The sequence below is a fragment of the Phacochoerus africanus genome, chromosome X (genome assembly GCF_016906955.1).
Source record: "Phacochoerus africanus isolate WHEZ1 chromosome X, ROS_Pafr_v1, whole genome shotgun sequence".
NCBI lineage: Eukaryota > Metazoa > Chordata > Mammalia > Artiodactyla > Suidae > Phacochoerus > Phacochoerus africanus.
The window spans coordinates 39,071,773-39,089,794 of record NC_062560.1 but is presented as its reverse complement, the minus strand read 5'-3'; the positions used below and the strand labels follow the sequence as shown (position 1 = coordinate 39,089,794).

At 36.9% G+C, this 18,022-nt stretch overlaps 1 protein-coding gene across 4 annotated transcripts in view; it reads right to left on the bottom strand.

Annotated features, from left to right (window-relative positions):
• The window catches only part of USP9X (ubiquitin specific peptidase 9 X-linked), a 131,407-nt gene that overhangs the window by 49,216 nt on the left and 64,169 nt on the right, over positions 1-18,022 (bottom strand). For all 4 annotated transcript variants that reach the window (XM_047765208.1, XM_047765209.1, XM_047765211.1 and 1 more), the window contains exons 15-21: positions 12,710-12,797; positions 9,195-9,537; positions 7,044-7,139; positions 6,303-6,514; positions 4,861-5,101; positions 4,366-4,515; positions 2,598-2,718 (exon numbers count right to left, since the gene is read on the bottom strand). In XM_047765208.1, the coding sequence (XP_047621164.1) occupies positions 2,598-2,718; positions 4,366-4,515; positions 4,861-5,101; positions 6,303-6,514; positions 7,044-7,139; positions 9,195-9,537; positions 12,710-12,797 (1,251 nt within the window). The remainder of the gene's footprint in view (positions 1-2,597; positions 2,719-4,365; positions 4,516-4,860; positions 5,102-6,302; positions 6,515-7,043; positions 7,140-9,194; positions 9,538-12,709; positions 12,798-18,022) is intronic.

Here is an 18,022-nt window from a genome sequence, read left to right as displayed (position 1 = left end):
AGTGAAAAGACACAGTAAGAAAAGGAAAAACCAATTCCATTATTAGCTACCACTCAAACTTATTTCAAAAAGTACTTCGATAATCAAACTATTTTCCAGGTAAAGTGCCCTATGATTAAAATACTACTTGATAATTAAGGCTTTAAGAGCCTTTTTTTTTTTTTTTTTTTGAGGAATAAAGGTAACCGAAATTTACTATAATTTCCTTAGGGTAAACTAATTTTTAGAGCCCTGGAAATATCTTATTAGGAAAATTTCAATTTGGAGATCCCACTGTGCTGCAGTGGGTTAAGGATCTGGTATTATCTCTGCAGTGCTTGGGTCACTGCTGAGACATGGGTTCAATCCCTGGCCTAGCAACTTCCATATGCCATGGTTCCTGCCCAAAAAACCCTGAAAAAAACTTCAATTTGTGTTAAAATCATTGGTTTTCTCTATTCTGAAGGGACAGTGAGACACAGCTAAATGAAAACATTTGTGCCTCGGTTCCCCCATCTTTAAAACACAAATAGTAATTCCCTCTATAGGGATGTTGTGAGGTTCAAATGAGTTAACAAATGTTAAAAGCTTATAACATATTTTAAGATATTGGTTAGACCAAACTCCTGAGAAAAAGGAAGCTCTGAAGAGGAAAAGCAACTCACTCTGCTTAGTAAAGCAATATACATTTTAACTTCTTTGTATACAGTAAGAACTTATTTTCCTGATACCTGTAGATAAAGATTACATGAGCTCCTGAGTACTTTATACTACAAAAGATTAAATTTTCTACAGACACCACTGTGGAAGTTCTAAGTTTAACAACAGATCATAATGGAGGTTACTTGACTTCAGGCAAAGATTCAGAAGAGAAGTAAAGTCAATGACTAGGAAAAAACTTTCTAATTCCATCTCGTTTTTTCCTCCTTTTAAAATATGTGCACATATGCATAAGCTCTAAATGATCACCCAAATGTTAGAAACAGAGAACTTATAATCACTTCCGTTTCTTAGAGCTTGATTCCTTTAAGAAGAGTGTATAAGTGCACATATGTGTAATAACCACAGGTTAACATTTATTGAACAGTAATTAAATACCAGTCACTATGTTAGGGGTTTCCCATACATCACCCCCACTTCATTCTAGCAATTCTATGAAATAGTTATTATTAGCCCAGGTTTACAGATAAGGAAGCTCTGAGAAACTAAATAAACTTATGTCTAGGCTCATGGAGTAGCAACCTGAAGCAGCAGGATTTGAACTCAAGTCCATCTGAGTCCAAAGTCTATGAACTGGCTACTGTCATACAATCATTACCAGCATTTTCAAAGGGCTATTTCGAATTTAGGTATTATTTTTTGATTATACAAAATATTATAAAAGCATCCTTTTAGTTTTCCTGCTTGAGCTGCCTGACAAGAGCTCCCTCTTGCCATCTGGTGGCATTATGCTCAAATCACAAGTGATTAGGGATTCTGAAATGGGTTTGTGTTTTCCAATGTTTTGTTTTGTCTTTTCGTCTTTTCTAGGGCCGCACCTGTGGCATATGGAGGTTCCCAGGCTAGGGGTCTAATCGGAGCTGTAGCCGCCAGCCTATGCCAGAGCCACAGCAATGCCAGATCCAAGCTGTGTCTTCGACCTATACCACAGCTCATAGCCAAAGCCGAATCCTTAACCCACTGAGAGAGGCCAGGGATTGAACCTGAGTCCTTATGGATACTCGTCAGATTTGTTTCTGCTGAGCCACTACGGAACTCCAGAGATGATAGATTATAAAATGCACATAATAATGGAAAATTATTTGGAGAGGTTATTAGAGAATATGTCAGAAGAATTAGCGATAGGTGTACAGAAAATCAAGATTACTAAATTCTGAAAAGAAGTTGTCATTAATCCAGCAAACTGCTTTTCATACTCTTGAAAAGACTAATGCTGAATATGAATTTATGAAAAAAAAAAAAAATGGAAGGAGGTAGGAGTAAGAGTTAAGTTTTCTTCTATACAACAGAAAATTGATAGGTATTTAAAACCAACAAAGAAATAATATATGTATATGTTATTACACACACATATATATCCAGATGATATATATGTATATATGTAATAATAAAAGCTACTAATTGAAAGTAGCTATTTTCCAGGAATAAAAAAGGAACAATGCTACAGATGACGAATGGCCCACAACACAGTCTAGGGGGTGGCAAGTTTTTTCTGTACAGGGACAAACAGTAAATATTTAAGTCTTTGCAAACCATATGGTCTGCGCCACAAATTTTGTTGTGCTAGGACAAAAGCAGCTATAGACAGCATATACATGAATGAACATGACTTGTACACCAATAACATTTTGTTTATGGACACCAAAATTTAATTGTATATAATTTTACTAAGTCACAAAATACTATTCTTTTGATTTTTTTCTTCAGAAATTAAAAAATGTTCAAATGATCCTTAACTCGTGGATCATACAGAAAGAGGTAGTGCTCTGGATTTGGCCTGTGAACTATAGTTTCCCAATTCCTGTCATTTTCCATCTAGGAAAAGAATTTTCTAATAAACCTCATTATTATCCAACATGTACTTTATCAATATTATTATTTAAAAAGAAAATTCTTACCTGGTGGCATAAGTTTCATAAGTACTCTTGCTCCATCTCTAAGAGGTGGCATATTTAGACTGCTTCCCAAGTCTGCAACTTGCCAAAGGAAAGAGATGTATCTGGGATGCAATGACATTATCTAGAATACAAAATACACAAAATATTCACATGTAAATTACACATTCCCCAAAGAAGAGTCCCCACATAAATGTGTTTGTTAATGTCCACACATTTGCTTATGTCATTTCTACCCTGAAATGGTCTGCCTCCAGCATCTTCTCAGCTTTACAAATCCTTCATGATCCAGACTGAATACATCATCCAGCCACCTCTAGTACTTTCTGTTTGCTTTTTTTTTTTAAAGTCTTTTTTTGTCCTTTTAGGGCTACACCCGAGGCATATGGATACACCCGAGGCATATGGCGATTCCCAGGCTAGGGGTCAAATCAGAACTGTAGCCTCCGGCCGGCGCCACATCCACAGCAACATGGGATCCAAGCCTCGTCTGTGACCTACACCACAGCCCACGGCAACGCCGGATCCTTAACCCCTTGAGGAAGGCCAGGGATTGAACCTGCAACCTCATGGTTCCTAGTTGGATTCGTTTCTGCTGAGCCATGACGGGAACTCTTGACTGCTTTATTTATTTATTTATTTATTTGTTTATTTGTTTATTTATTTATTTATTGCTATTTCTTTGGGCCGCTCCCGTGGCATATGGAGGTTCCCAGGCTAGGGGTCGAATCGGAGCTGTAGCTGCTGGCCTACGCCAACCTACACCACAGCTCACGGCAATGCCGGATCGTTAACCCACTGAGCAAGGGCAGGGACCGAACCCGCAACCTCATGGTTCCTGGTCGGATTCGTTAACCACTGCGCCACGACGGGAACTCCTTGACTGCTTTTAAAAAAAAAAAAAAAAAAAACTATTTTGTTAAATAAACTATTCCCCTCAAACATGTAAATCAGACTCTGTATAAACAAATGGTTGCCATGTCCACTTACAGTTAAATTCCTATCCAACCACCGTAGAGAGTCAATCCTTCTGACACCAGAGTGGCGGGTATTACTGAAGCCATTAAAATTATTGTGGAGAAGTAAGGAAGAGAGAAGACACTGCTGCTTTCCCTCTCACTCTTTTTTTTTTTTTGTCTTTTTAAGGCTGAACTTGCAGCATATGGAAGTTCTGGGGCTAGGGGTCAAATCAGAGCTGCAGCTGCCAGCCTACGCCACAGCCACAGCAATGCCAGATCCGAGCTGCCTCTGTGACTTACACCACAGCTCACGGCAACCCCAGATCCTTAGCCCGCTGAGCTAGGCCAGGGATAAAACCTGCATCCTCAAGGATACTGGTTAGATTCTTAACCTGCTGAGTCACAAGAGGAACTCCCAGACTATTTCTTTAGAAATAAGATAATGTTACCAACAATCTTAAAAAAACTGCAGGTATTTTCCTACAGAAACAGTTCTGAAGAATTCATTGTTGTGGTAAAAATACAAAATTCAGTGTTTCTCAATATATTCAATAGTAGGAAGTTGTGCAATAGGCTAGTTTTATGTAAATATAACAACACTATTATCTACGCAAAAAAATGTGATTTTAAATCTCAACCAAGTTATAATCACCTTTCAGAGGGATTCATTCTGAAGTTGATGTTTAATTATATGGTTGTTATTGTGCCACATAAAGTGTAAGCTCAAAAAAAGGAACTGTTCTGTATATTTTATCATCAAAGAACTTAGCATAATGATGCTTGCATACAGTAGCTCAAAACTATTTACTTACCACCCCAGGCAAACAGCTCTCCACTTCTGGATTGGGACCATCACTGTAATGATTACCATGGTTTCCAGGAGATCCAGTTGAGGAATCAGAAGAGCTATCAGGGCTTGAAGGCATATTGGAACTTACTTGCGTAAGTTTGGCTGTAATTAGCTGAAAATTATATACTATTATTAGTATCAAAGACAAGGAAAAATAGGTAAGACAGAAGTTAGTGGCATACTAACAAAAACAAAAAAACTACACAATGTACTTTTAGAAATATAATTTGTAACTGTTGTCTAACATAATCACTTAAATGGTTTTTGTTTTTAGAAATCTTTTTCTCTATTGTAGGTACCATAATGCCTGTCTTATTTAGTGTTATAATTGAAATACCTAATACAGAGCCTCACACATTAACAGATGCTCAATTAAGATTTACTGAATGAAATGTTGATAACTGAAAGAGTCCCAGGTTTGATTTTTTTGGAAAGTTTGGTGATTATAGATACTTACCGATTTATCTTTTAAGTTTAACTGTCCAATCAACTTTCTATCATCTGCAGGATCTATCAGTTCACCACCCACAAAGAGCTCAATTTTTGTATGGGCTACATTGGCTTTGATACGATTGAGAATACATCGTCGTACTGAACCAATTGTATCATTTGTATGAGACCATACATCCAAGTCATCAACCTGTCTGCCCTGGTTTGGAAATCGAACTATAAAAGAGAGATGTTTACCACGGAAAGCTCTGGGGGGAAAAAAAGGGAAAACATCACACTCAGCAGACTTTGAAATCTCCTTGCAAAGAAAATAAAGCTAGGAATTTAATATTATTTTCTTAAGAGAAAGTGAGTTAAGGACACATTTTTAGGACCTTGAAAATAAATATTTACTGCTCCTTTTAACTACAAATATTATTATAAGTAATCTTCAAAAACACAAGTCATACTCCTTTGTTCCTCTTGTGCCTAAAGTTTATAGGTATCTAGTTACAAGACATTAAGACAGAAACATGAGTAACATTTCACTTATTTTTATGTTATAAAAAGTCCAACTTACCAAGACTATTTTTAAATGTGGAAGATAAAATTTATCTTGAGAACATCAACAAAAATGCCAAGATATACATTTTTGCTGAAAAAAGTTTTTTTTTAATTTTTAATTTATTTATTTTGTCTTTTTGGTTTTTTTTAGGGCCTCACCTGCAGCATATGGAGGTTCCCAGGCTAGGGGTCTAATCGGAGCTGTAGCCGCCAGCCTATGCCAGAACCATAGCAACACAAGATCCTTAACCCACTGAGCAAGGCCAGGGATCGAACCCGCAACCTCATGGTTCCTATTTGGATTCGTTAACCACTGAGCCAAGACAGGCGCTCCTGAAAAATTCTTAATACCAAAATTCACCCCAAAAATGATATTTATGTTGACATATTATCTCTTGAAGGTAAGATACAAGAATAAAAATCACATTCAATGTAGGTTCCCTTGTAGTGTTCCAGGTTATGGGTCTGGCATTGCCACAGCTGTGGAGCAGGCTACAACTGTGGCACAGGCTTGTTCCCTGGCCCAAGAACTTCCACATGTTGTAGGTGTAGCCCCCCCAAAAAAAATCATATTCAAAGAGCAATTTAATCACTTCATGGTTAAAAAGAGAACTCTTACATGCTAATGGTTTTCATCCTATAAACATCTCTAAATTAAACATACTATTTCAGGCTGCATGTCAATTCTCGGTAAAACTGGAAGGAAAAAACCAAACCAAAACATAAAAGGTCTACTATTACAAAAAAGACTCTCTAAGATGCAAATCCTATTTTTAAGCAAGACACTAACACTTGCAAAAATGAAAAATTTCCTTATACTTACTGTAGATCATCCCTTTTAAAAATCAAATGGCTAGGAAAATAACAAATTAAAAATTAGCACTAGTGGGTCAGTAATTCACAAACCTTGACATAGGCAGGATTGTTCTTTCCTCATGATAATCACTGTCGCATTCATTTATATACTCTCTTAACACAGTTAGTACTCGAACCATTCGAACAGCTTCCTGTCTTGCACAATTAATACTGTCTTTGTCACCATCCAAAACACACAATGTGTCATAGGAGGCTTTCAAACGATCAAAGCAAGACTGAATGAAATCTTCATGGATTACCACCTACATGTAATGGGCCAAATAAAGACAGTTCAAGTTGCTTTGAAAAGTAAACATTAAATATATATTTATAATTCATATATATATATAATTAATCCAACTAAAGATGACAGATCATTAATTTAAAGGCAGATCTCAATTAAGCATGATGAATTTAACCAGAGAGTCTCTATTGGTAATAAAACATTACGTTTTGTCAAAGGAAGCTAAGGTATGAATGTTAACAACTATAAACTTGATGTACAAAAAAAATGAACTTCAGGAATAGGTGTTATAATCAAAAGAAAATCAGCTGAGACCTCTTGCCGTAACTATACTCAAAATAATCACTTCAAGATAATTATCAAGACTCATTTAGACAGCATTTTGTACAAGGGAAAGACGAACTAAATATTTTACGTATGTTTTAATAAGAGTTGAAGCAAATACAAATTTTAGTTAATTTTGAGTTAAAGAAAAGAAAATCTTATTAGCAAGAGTTCTTCAATCAGAATTCAAATTTGTGGAAATTTTAATATATGTCAATTCTTACCTGATTGACCTGCAGCCTTGGACCAAGGTTTGTGTATATCTCTTTAAGAAGATCTATAGCTCTGCTGGCAATATCATCATTACTCTGAATCACCACCTAGGTTCAGAAAGATTCAAGCGTAAACAGCTTTCAAGAAATAAAAACATTTCAATTCAAACTATACTTCAGTTATTTTTAATACAGTGTTATTGTATTACAAAGTAATTTAAAAGGGAGAACTGACTTTTGATAATTAAGTAAATCAAGTATAATTAAAGTGAGAAATGGACCAAAAATATAACAAATGCAAAACTTGAGTCTTTGAGATTATATAACATACAGCTTGGCATAAAAAAGGTTACCCGCCCCACTTCTATAGAGCTTTACCCCTCATCTAAATCACATCAGTGGTTTTCAAACTACGTGTAGAACTCTGGTGATAGGAGTTCCTGTCATGGCGCAGTGGTTAACGAATCCGACTGGAAACCATGAGGTTGCGGGTTTGGTCCCTGCCCTTGCTCAGTGGGTTAACTATCCGGCGTTGCCGTGAACTGTGGTGTAGGTTGCAGATGCGGCTCGGATCCCGCGTTGCTGTGGCTCTGGCATAGGCCGGTGGCTACAGCTCCCATTGGACCCCTAGCCTGGGAACCTCCATATGCCGCGGGAACGGCCCAAGAAATAGCAAAAAAGACAAAAAAAAAAAAAAAACTCTGGTGATGAAGAGTTTTAGGGATGACCTCTATAATGGGCTTGGGAGGGGGTTGGGGGAGAAGCATAGAGACCTAGGTAAAAGAAAAAACTTGAGGGCATTATACTAAATGAAGTAAGTCAGAAAAAGACAAATACTGTATGATATCACTTACATGTGTTATTTTCAAAAATAAATACAAACAAAAAAGTGAACTCAAAGATACAGAGAACAGGAATTCCCTTATGACTCAGTGGGTTAAGGATTCAGTGTTGTCACTGCTATGGCTCTGCTTACAGCTGTGGTGCAGTCTGACCCTTGTTCTGGGAACTTCTGCATGCTGTGGGCATGGACCCCCAAAAATACCAGAGAGACCAGATTGGTGGTTGCCAAATGGGTAAAGGGGTTCAAAAGGTACAAATTTCCAGTTATAAAATAAATATAGAGATGGGGATGTAGTATACAGCATGGTGGCTATAGTTAATAATACTGTATTGCATATTTGAAAGTGAATAAATGCTAAGAGTAAATCTTAAAAGTTCTCATCACAATGTAAAAAAACTTTTGTCATGACAGATTTTAACTAGACTTACTGTGGTGATCATTTTGCAATATGTACACATCAAATTACGTTGTATACCTAAAACTAATATAGTGCTGCATGTCAATTACATCAACTAAAAAATATACATATTAAGACCATAAAGGCGGAAAAATTAGCCTTCAGTAGATAATATTTTACTCCCTCAGTTATTTAAAACTATCAGAAGCTAAACAGTGCGAAGAAGCATACAATCATAATTCCTCCTAAATAAAGTCTTCTCTTCTATGCTTTTAGCATTAAATGTATAATAACCTGGGAGTTCCTGTTGTGGCTCAGCAGAAACAAATCTGATTAACATCCATGAGGACGCAGGTTCGATCCCTGGCTTCACTCAGGGGGTTAAAGGATCCAGTGTTGCCGTGAGCTGTGGTGTGGTGTACGTCACAGATGCGGCTCAGATCCCGCATTGTTGTGGCTCTGGTGTAGGCCGGCGGTTACAGCCCCAATTCAACCCCTAGCCTGGGAACCTCCATATGCCACGCCCTAAAAAGACCACCAAAAAAATGTATAAGCTAAAATTAATGCTGAAGAAGAAACAGGTCTGCATTGAATGAAAAAATGGAAGAAAGTAACTTCCATAGAGAGGCATGAAAGATCTATCTGAATAGTACACTTCTAAACATGTCTGGAACAGACAGATTCTAAGTCAAGACAAAAGAAACAACGGTGGCAAGAGGGGGAAGTGAAGGGAGGGAGAAAGAGAGAAAAAGATGAAAAAACCCAAAGACAAATGAAATAATAAGATGAACTGTCACCTCCTCCTGGGACAACTATCAGAGTGGCACATACACACATAATTTATATGTAAAATTGCGACTTCTTACCTACCTGAAAAACTACATCAGATGCTCTGTTTACAAAGTTCCTACTTTTCACTTACCCTCCAAAGGTAGTCTAATCCTATTAACTCCAAATCATCCATCATATATGCTCTCCTTTTTGCTACTAGCTTTCCTTCTCGACAATTCACAGCTTTGAAGAATCGCTCAAAACATTTCATTCCATTTTCAGTCAATAGAGAAGGATCAAGTTGAAGAACATTACTTTCAAAGAAGTCCTTATTAATATCAGGATCCAAGTCTGGTTCATCCCCCATCAACTTGGAATACCACTTAAAACAGGCTTCACGATCACAAAGGTAAACTGCATTCTCTGCTAAGCATTTCCATATTTGCTTTGCCTGAGGAGCACATAGCCAGAGTTGGCCATCCTTCAATAAAAATCTTGAAAAACATAAAAAATTAGCAATTAGATCTATATAATTTTTATTCTAAAAAGAAATCTATCACATATGAGGAAATAATCCATTTATCACTATTATGTTTTAACTATAGGTAAAAAGAAATGAGTTCTTATCAACATCTTAACTTATTTCTCAATTTCTATCTGTCACTAAAAAATACAAGGTATTAATTCATTCATTAAGCACATATTAAGCATCTACAATGTGCCAGGAACTCTGCTACATGACTGGACCTAAACTGAAGAAAGCACCTGTTCCCTGTTCAACTAAAACACTGTAAATCAACTATACTCCAATTAAAAAAAAAAAAAAAATTTTGAGGGAGTTCCCTTCATGGCTCAACAGTCAAAGATCCCAACTAGGATCCATGAGGTTGCGGGTTCGATCCCTGGCCTCGCTAAGTGGATTAAGGATCCGGCGTTGCCATGAGCTATGATGTAGGTCACAGACGTGGCTCAGATCCCACGTTGCTGTGGTGCAGGCCAGCAGCTATAGCTCCATTTCGACCTTTAGTCTGGGAACTTCCATATACCGCAGGTGCGGCCCTAAAAAGGAAAAAATAAATACATAAATAAAAAGGATATACAACTGACTCGCTTTACTGTACAGCAGAAACTGGCACATTATAAATCAACTATAGTTTAATTTAAAAATATTTTTTTTTAAAAAAGAATATACCATGGGCGGGGAGATTTGCTCCCTGAACTTAAGCAGTTTAATCGCTGAAACCAGCCATCTGGAAAGTATGCTTAATAGGTTATTTGAGTCTAACAATCTGCTTACATGGTATCACTGGAGAAAGAGGTTATTCTACTAGGTGACTTTCATAGGAAACCAAATCAACACTGAAGAAGTAAAAATTGCTTAAAGTTTAATTATTTACTCATGATCTGATTTAATATTCATCACTAAGTACTTGGCCACACTGAAGCGGATAACCTACTTATGACTTAAAATTTTTTATGCCAGAATTCAATAGGATGCTTATCAATTATTCAGTGACGTTCTCTAGTCTTTTGCGTTTGGAGACAATACGTTTGGTCCTTAAAGACAAACCACCTTATGAAGGTGATTTCTGTTACAAGTTTCTTCAGCTAGCTTTCTTTTTCGTTCAAAATTCATTCACCCACCCTGTCTGCTATACAAATCTTTGAATGACAGAGAAAGAACATTTCATTCTCTTCTATAAAACCTAACACATAATTTTTAGCTAACGTAATAGTGTCTCCATGCCCAGTTACAGAGTAAGGTGAACGTATTTAATGTCTGTGGATTCCCTCTCCATTTCAAAACATTTTGAGATGTTGCCTCCAGTGTCTTTGAAATGTTCATAAGATTGCTGAGCTTAAAGAGGGCTTCTAGCACCTAGTCCTACCTAACCTTGTCACCTCTAATTTATAGATAGGAAACTGAAGTCCAATGTGATAAAATGCAGTTGTTTTCAGTTTTGTTTTGGTTTTTGGCTGCCCCTGTGGCATGCGGAAGTTCCTGGGCCAGAGATCGAACTCGCACCACAGCAGTAACTATGCCAGATCCTTGACTTGCTGTGCCGCAAGGGAACTCTCAGTTTTGTTTTGTTTTTTACAAACAGCAGAAAATTTTCTTCAAGTAAAAATTCCATTTGGAAGGCCAATGCATAAAAATAAAAGCAGAGCTGCTTCACTTGTTGGGAAGAGGAAAGAAGTGAGAAATGGGAATAAAATCTCCATTCTCCAGAGATCTTGGAAAGAGCTCCTCGGAAGCCCTTAAGGCTCCAAGGTAGGTCTGGAAAAAATCACTAGTCTAATAGAAAGAGCATAGACTGAAGTCACATACATCTAGTCGAGTAGTACACTGTTACTATATACTGGCTGTGTGACTTCAAACAAGCTCATTTAAACCATGTCAATCTGTTTTCTTATTAAATGGGGATAATATCTACCTCCCTGCGCCACTATGAGGATTAAATGTAACACGTTTATCATAGGCCAAATATAAAGTGAGTGAAGTTCAGTTCCTGTCCCTTGAGGGAACTGCTCTAAGTCATACAGGTAAGTACTAATAGAGCAGGAACTAAAACAGGTCCTCTGATCCCAAACTTTAATACAGCAAAAGTGCTCATAACTAATCACTTTTCTGTTCTAGGCAATCTAAAGGATACAACACACACCAATCAATAAAAACGGCTCATTATGGCAATGATTCTCAAGCTGGGGAGGCAAGTCCTTCCATGTAGATGGTTGAAAAACAAAACTCATGCAATCACTTCACTTTAAACAAATGCCAAATTTCTTAAAATCTGGTATCTAGAGTTTTCCTCTCAAGTTAAAATTTTAATGTAACTACTTATGTAAATGTTTCCAAGTAAACACATATTTCAATAAACTTAAGTCTATAATTAATGTAGCCCAGGAGAAAATTCCCCAGTGTATCAAAAAAATGAATGCAATAGATTTTTTGAAGCACTAATAATCTGGGCATTTCCCTTAGCACGATTAGGATCAGAACAAGCCCTTTTGCTAGTATGAGGTGGTTTCTGAATTCACAAGAAATTTATCATCAAAATTTTTAACAATTTCAAATTTCTAAGTGTATAGTCATTAAAAGCTAACCATCACTGGGCAAATCAAGCCTTGGACTACATTTAACTTTGGCTTAAGACAATAAACCTCTTTTCTTCATTCTCACCAGAATAATGTTATTAACACATGACTCCAGACTGCCTTAGTCAGCCATTGTTAGGATAAGGAAGGCACCAGAAAACTCAAACCACTCTTTTGGGGTGCTGGTCCAGCAGCCTTTTGTCTCTATTTCCCTAGTGTCTGTATCATTAAGGTCATTATGATTCTCCAGATGGTTGTCAAAATATGGAAATTTGCTCTTTAAAAATGTATTTCCAATGTAAACAAATGTGAGGACCAGAAGTCTACACAAAATCTTAAATGTGTCTTCTTCAAATATTGCAGAGAAGAAAAATAAAAACTCACTCAACAATTTAAAAATACTTAATAACGAACACATAGGGAAATGTCCTACAACTTTCACGTAATGATTTTCATGGAGAAAATAAAAGGTGGCAAGGGCCGCCTAACAAAGACGAGCCATACAGCTTATCAACTAAGCATTCTTTATCTTTGTCTTCGAAAGAGAAACACTAATTGTTTAAAACAAACCTAAGGAAGTTAAGCCGTTCTTGGACTTCTTGAACATGACTATATCTACTTCCCAGCCTCACAGTTTGTGGGTCATAGTCTTCATGGTCTGCAAATTAAAAAAAAATCGTGCATTAACACATGGATACCTATATCACTGCTGACTTTAATCAAAGGAAATTACGTCAGTTAAAAAGTCACTAATCCTTTATCACTAAGTGGCAATCTGAAGTTTACTAGTTATTGGTGGTTTCTACCCATCTCCTAGTTTCCCAACCAAAATAAGCTTTCCCTTTACATAACCAAAAGAAAATGGTCTGTTAAATATGTGTTGTCAAAAATAACTGTTCATACAACCCCTTCGTCCAATCTTTATACACAATGAACTAATTTATTCTGTAGGCCATAACCACGGCATACAGAACTTCCCAGGCCAGGGATCAAACTCGAGCCAAAGCAGTGACAATGTCAAAAGCCTTAACCACTAGGCCAACAGGGAACTCCAGAAGTAATTTCTGATTACAGCCTAAGAATGACCTCAGTGCTCTGTGAGCATGAACCACTAAGACAAAAATTTTTTAATTTCCTTCCTGTTATACTGAAATCTGTCTTCAAGAAGAAAAAATTAATTTAAAATAAATTACACTACCATGGAGTTCCCATCGTGGCACAGCGGAAACGAATCCGACTAGGAACCATGAGGAACCATGTATGTTTTCATTTCACTTGGGTATATAACTAGGATTGGGTAACTCATAAAGTCTGTTTACCATTCTGAGGAACTGCCAACCTGTTTAGTAAGGTGGCTGCATCATGTTACACAAGCAACACATGAAGGTTATTAAGTTAAGGCTCTACATCCTTGTCAACTCTTACTGTTGCTTTTATCTTTGTCATCCTGGTAGGTACGAAGTAGTATTCACTGAGGTTGTAATTTGCATTTAACTAAAAACTACAGATATTGAGCATCTTTTCATGTGTCTACTGACCATCTGTATATCTTCGGAGAAATGTCTATACAGATCCTTTAGCCATTTCTTAATTAGGTTATTCTTTCAATTGCTGGGCGGTAAGATAAAAGTCCTTTATGAAATATGAGATTTTGCAGGTATTTTCTCCCATTCTTGTGTTGTCGTTTTATGATAGCATCATTTGCAGCAGTTAAGGTTTAAATTTTGATGTAGTCCAATATGTCACTGTTTTTTTAACCTTACAATTTTTCTTTGCCTACCTAACTCAAAGCCACAAAAATTTATTCCTACGTTGTTTAGTTTCAGCTGATCCTTGAATGCAGCTGAATGCAGAGGGTAAACCAAGTACAACTTAAATGCAGCCTTCTATACCTGCAGTTCCTCTGCATCCAGATTCATCCAACCACAGTTTGTACAGTACTGTAGTGTTTACTACTGAAAAAATATCTGTGTTAAATAGACCTGCATGGTTCAAACTTGACATTTTCAAGGGTCAACTGTGTTTTAAACTACTATAAATGGAATTATTTTCTTGTTGGAATCATTTCAAGCTGTTTGTTGCCAGTGTGTAGAAATTTATTTTCGTATATTAATCTTAATTTCTGCAATCTAGGGGAATTCATTTATTAGTTTTAGTAGATTTATGTGGATTCTTCAGGGTTTTCTATATATGAGATGGTGTTATCTGTGATTAGAAACAGTTTGCTATTTCTTTTCCAATATGGATGCTCTTTATTTCTTTTTAGTGCCTATTTGATCTGGCCAGCATTTCCAGTAGAACGTTAAAAAGAAGCGACTAGAATGGACATTTTTGTTTTATCCCTGATCCTAAGAGGAAAGCATAGTCTTTCATCATTAAGTATGATATTAGCTGTGGGTTTTTTTAGATGCCCTTTATCAGGTTGAGGAACAATCTTCTATTCCCAGTTTGCTAAATGGTTTTTTTTTGTTTTTTATGATAAAATGTGTCGGATTTTGTCAAATGCTTTTTCTGAGTCTACTGAGATGATCTCAGGTTTTGGCCCTTTATTCTATTAATATGGTGTGTTACAAATCAACATTGTCTTTATCCTATTAACATGGCATCAAATCAACACTGTGCTCAAGACATACATTCCGTTTGGGCACGGTACATAATCCTTTTTATATGTTGCTGGATTCTGTATGCATGTTTTTTGAGAATTTTGAACTACATTCACAAAGTATATTGGCCTGCTGTTTTCTTCTGACGTTTCTGTGTTATTCTGGTATCAGGGTAATAATGGCTTCATAGAATGAGTCTGGAAGTGTTCCTCTATCTTTTTAAAAGAATGTGTAGGAGTTCCCGTCGTGGCGCAGTGGTTAACGAATCCGACTGGAAACCATGAGGTTGCGGGTTCGGTCCCTGCCCTTGCTCAGTGGGTTGACGATCCGGCGTTGCCGTGAGCTGTGGTGTAGGTTGCAGATGCGGCTCGGATCCCGAGTTGCTGTGGCTCTGGCGTAGGCCGGTGGCTACAGCTCCGATTCGACCCCTAGCCTGGGAACCTCCATATGCCGCGGGAGCGGCCCAAGAAATAGCAACAACAACAACAACAACAAGACAAAAAAAAAAAAAAAAAAGAATGTGTAAAGGACTGGTATTGATTCTTCTTTAAATATTCAGTAAAATTCATTAATGAAGCCACCTAATTCTGAGCTTTTCTTTGTGGGAAGTTTGATTACTAATGCAATCTTTTTACTTGTTACAGGTCTATTCAGATTTTCAACTGCCTTTTTTTCCCCTAGTAATATCAATAAACTTTTTTCAGCCAATTTTGGGGTTTTTTAAATGATTTTTATTTTTTCCATTATAGCTGGTTTACAGTGTTGTCAATTTTCTACTGTAGAGCAAGGTGACCCAGTCACACATACACATAAACATTCTTTTTCTCACATTATCCTCCACCATGCTCCATCATAAGTGACTAGATATCAACTGCTTTTTGAGTCAATTTCAGTAATTTGGCATTGTTTTTTTAAATTTTTGTAAGGTTAGTGGTTTCTTGTTTTTGACTTTGACAATTGAGCCTAACTACAGGTTTGTCAATTTTGCTCATCTTTTCAAATAACCAAGCTTCGGTTTCATTGATAGTCTATTTTTTCTCTTCTCGATTTCACTTATTTCCACTCTAATCTTTATGAATTCCTTTATTTTCGGTTTAGTTTTCTCTCCTCTACTTTATGAGGGTGAAATGTTACTGATTTATCTTCTTTTACAAAGGAATTCAGCAGTATAAATTTCCTCTTAACAGTGATTTGGGAACACTAAAAAGTTTTGACATTTTATGTTCTTTTTCATTCATTTCCACATATTCTCATTTCAACTTGTCATTTCTTCTTTAATCCACTGGTTAGTAAGAAGCATATACATTTCGTGTGAGTTTCCCAAATTTATCTTTAATTTATAACTCCGCTGTATAATTTCAATGGTTTTAAAGTTAATGAGGCCTGTTTATGGCTGAGAGTATAGTCTATCCTGCAGAATATTGTGTGTATACATGAGAAGAATGTACTTTTTGCTGTTTCTAGGTGGAGTATTCTATAGGAATCTTCTAGGTGGTTTACTGGTTTACAGTATTTAAGCCTTCTATTTCCTTTTTTTCCCCTCCTGTGGCTTAAATTACTGTCTGTTGTCACTTGCTTTTAGCCTAGTTACTTCCTTTAGTATTTCTTCTAAAGCAAGTTGGCCAGCAACAAATTATCCCAGTGTTTGAATCTCTACTTTGCCTTCATTTTTTGAAGACAGTTTTGCTGAATGTAAGGTTCTTCGTTGTCAGAACCCTTCCCTACCCGTCCCTTTGAATAGGTTGTCCTACTGCCTTTGGGACTCCATCCAATGTTCCAATGAAATAAAATCAAAAAACTGTATATGATGAGTCATTTTATTTCCTCTTGCTACCTTTTAAATTTTCTCTTTGACTATGATGTATCTGCATCTGGGTCTCTCTGCATTTAAACTAGTTCTTTCAGCTTCTTGGATGTGTAGGTTAATGTCTTTCATTGAATTTCGAAAGTCTTCAGAAATTTAGTCTTTATATGCCCCCTTCCTTTTCCCTCCATATGCTTCTAGTGCTCACATTACATGAATGTTGGTACTTTTAATGGTGTACCTTATTTCCCCAAGAGTCTGTTCTTTTTCTTCATTCTTTCTTCTCTATTCTTCAGACTGTATAATACCTACTGATCTATTTTTGAGTTCACCAACTGATTTTCCCGACAACTCAAATCTACTGTTTGGACATTGTACTGAATTTTTCGTTTAGGTTATTGTGCTTTTCAACACCAGACTTTCCATTTGGTCGGGGTTTTTTTTTTTTGGTTTGTTTCTAAAGCAAGCTTCCCTTTACTTATCCTCTCCGACAAAGCATTTTCGTGATACTTTCCTTTAATTCTTTACACATGAGTCCATTAAATTCCTTGAACATGCTTTAGATATACTGTAGCAACTTGGATAGTGACACCACCCTGCCCTAGGTTGATGTTCGTTTAGTGACTGGGATGAACTATGAAATCTATCTTATCCAGTGTTGTCCTCCTTGCTTTTATCTTATCAGCCTGACTACCCCTCTGGGTTGCTCCTGGGTCCGCATAAGCCCCTTACTGGGCCAAGGATAATTACTGTCTAATTAGGTTTTTACCCTTTACCACTGGATGTGTATGTGGCTTGGAGACCACCACAGTTCAAGGAGCTTATGTTTCTGTCCCACATTCAGTCAGTAGCTTAAATGTTCTCTTTCTAGTCACTCCTGAGAGGACACAGTCTTAGGTACAGCAGTCTTCCAGACTGCCAGAGATACATGCAATTTTATTTTTAAGGCTGGTTTCCTAGGAGTGGACTCTAAGTAAATGTAGATTATTATTCAGCTAGTGTTTGGTCAGAAATTGGATTTAAAAGCCTGTGCCATTGTCTCCCACCCTTTGAGATGGATCTCTATGTGGACTGGGCAATGTTTTCAACTTTATTCACTTCTAGCTTTGATTGCTTCTTAGTGGGTACAACGTAACAAATGTGCACAGCATTCCTGATCTCCTCAGGATTGACTGTGACGCCAAGAAAGCTCGTCTTGGCTATCTCTTTATCCAGATCTCTTGGTTAAATTAAACATTTGGTTGCTTTGCTGTTTTGTCTGTTGATATGAGAGTACACGGAACTCCAAGTACCCTCCTAAATCACTCTTCACCAAAATTTCCACTGGTTTTGTTAAAATGCCCTTATGACTGGCATGCTCTGATCCAAATAAAGTTAGTCCTTTCGTGCCTAAGGGCTGAGTTCTTGGTCCTCACAGCTCAACTTTCCCCCTGGGCAGAATTTCTGTGCCACTGTATAAGAGCCAGTCACACAGAG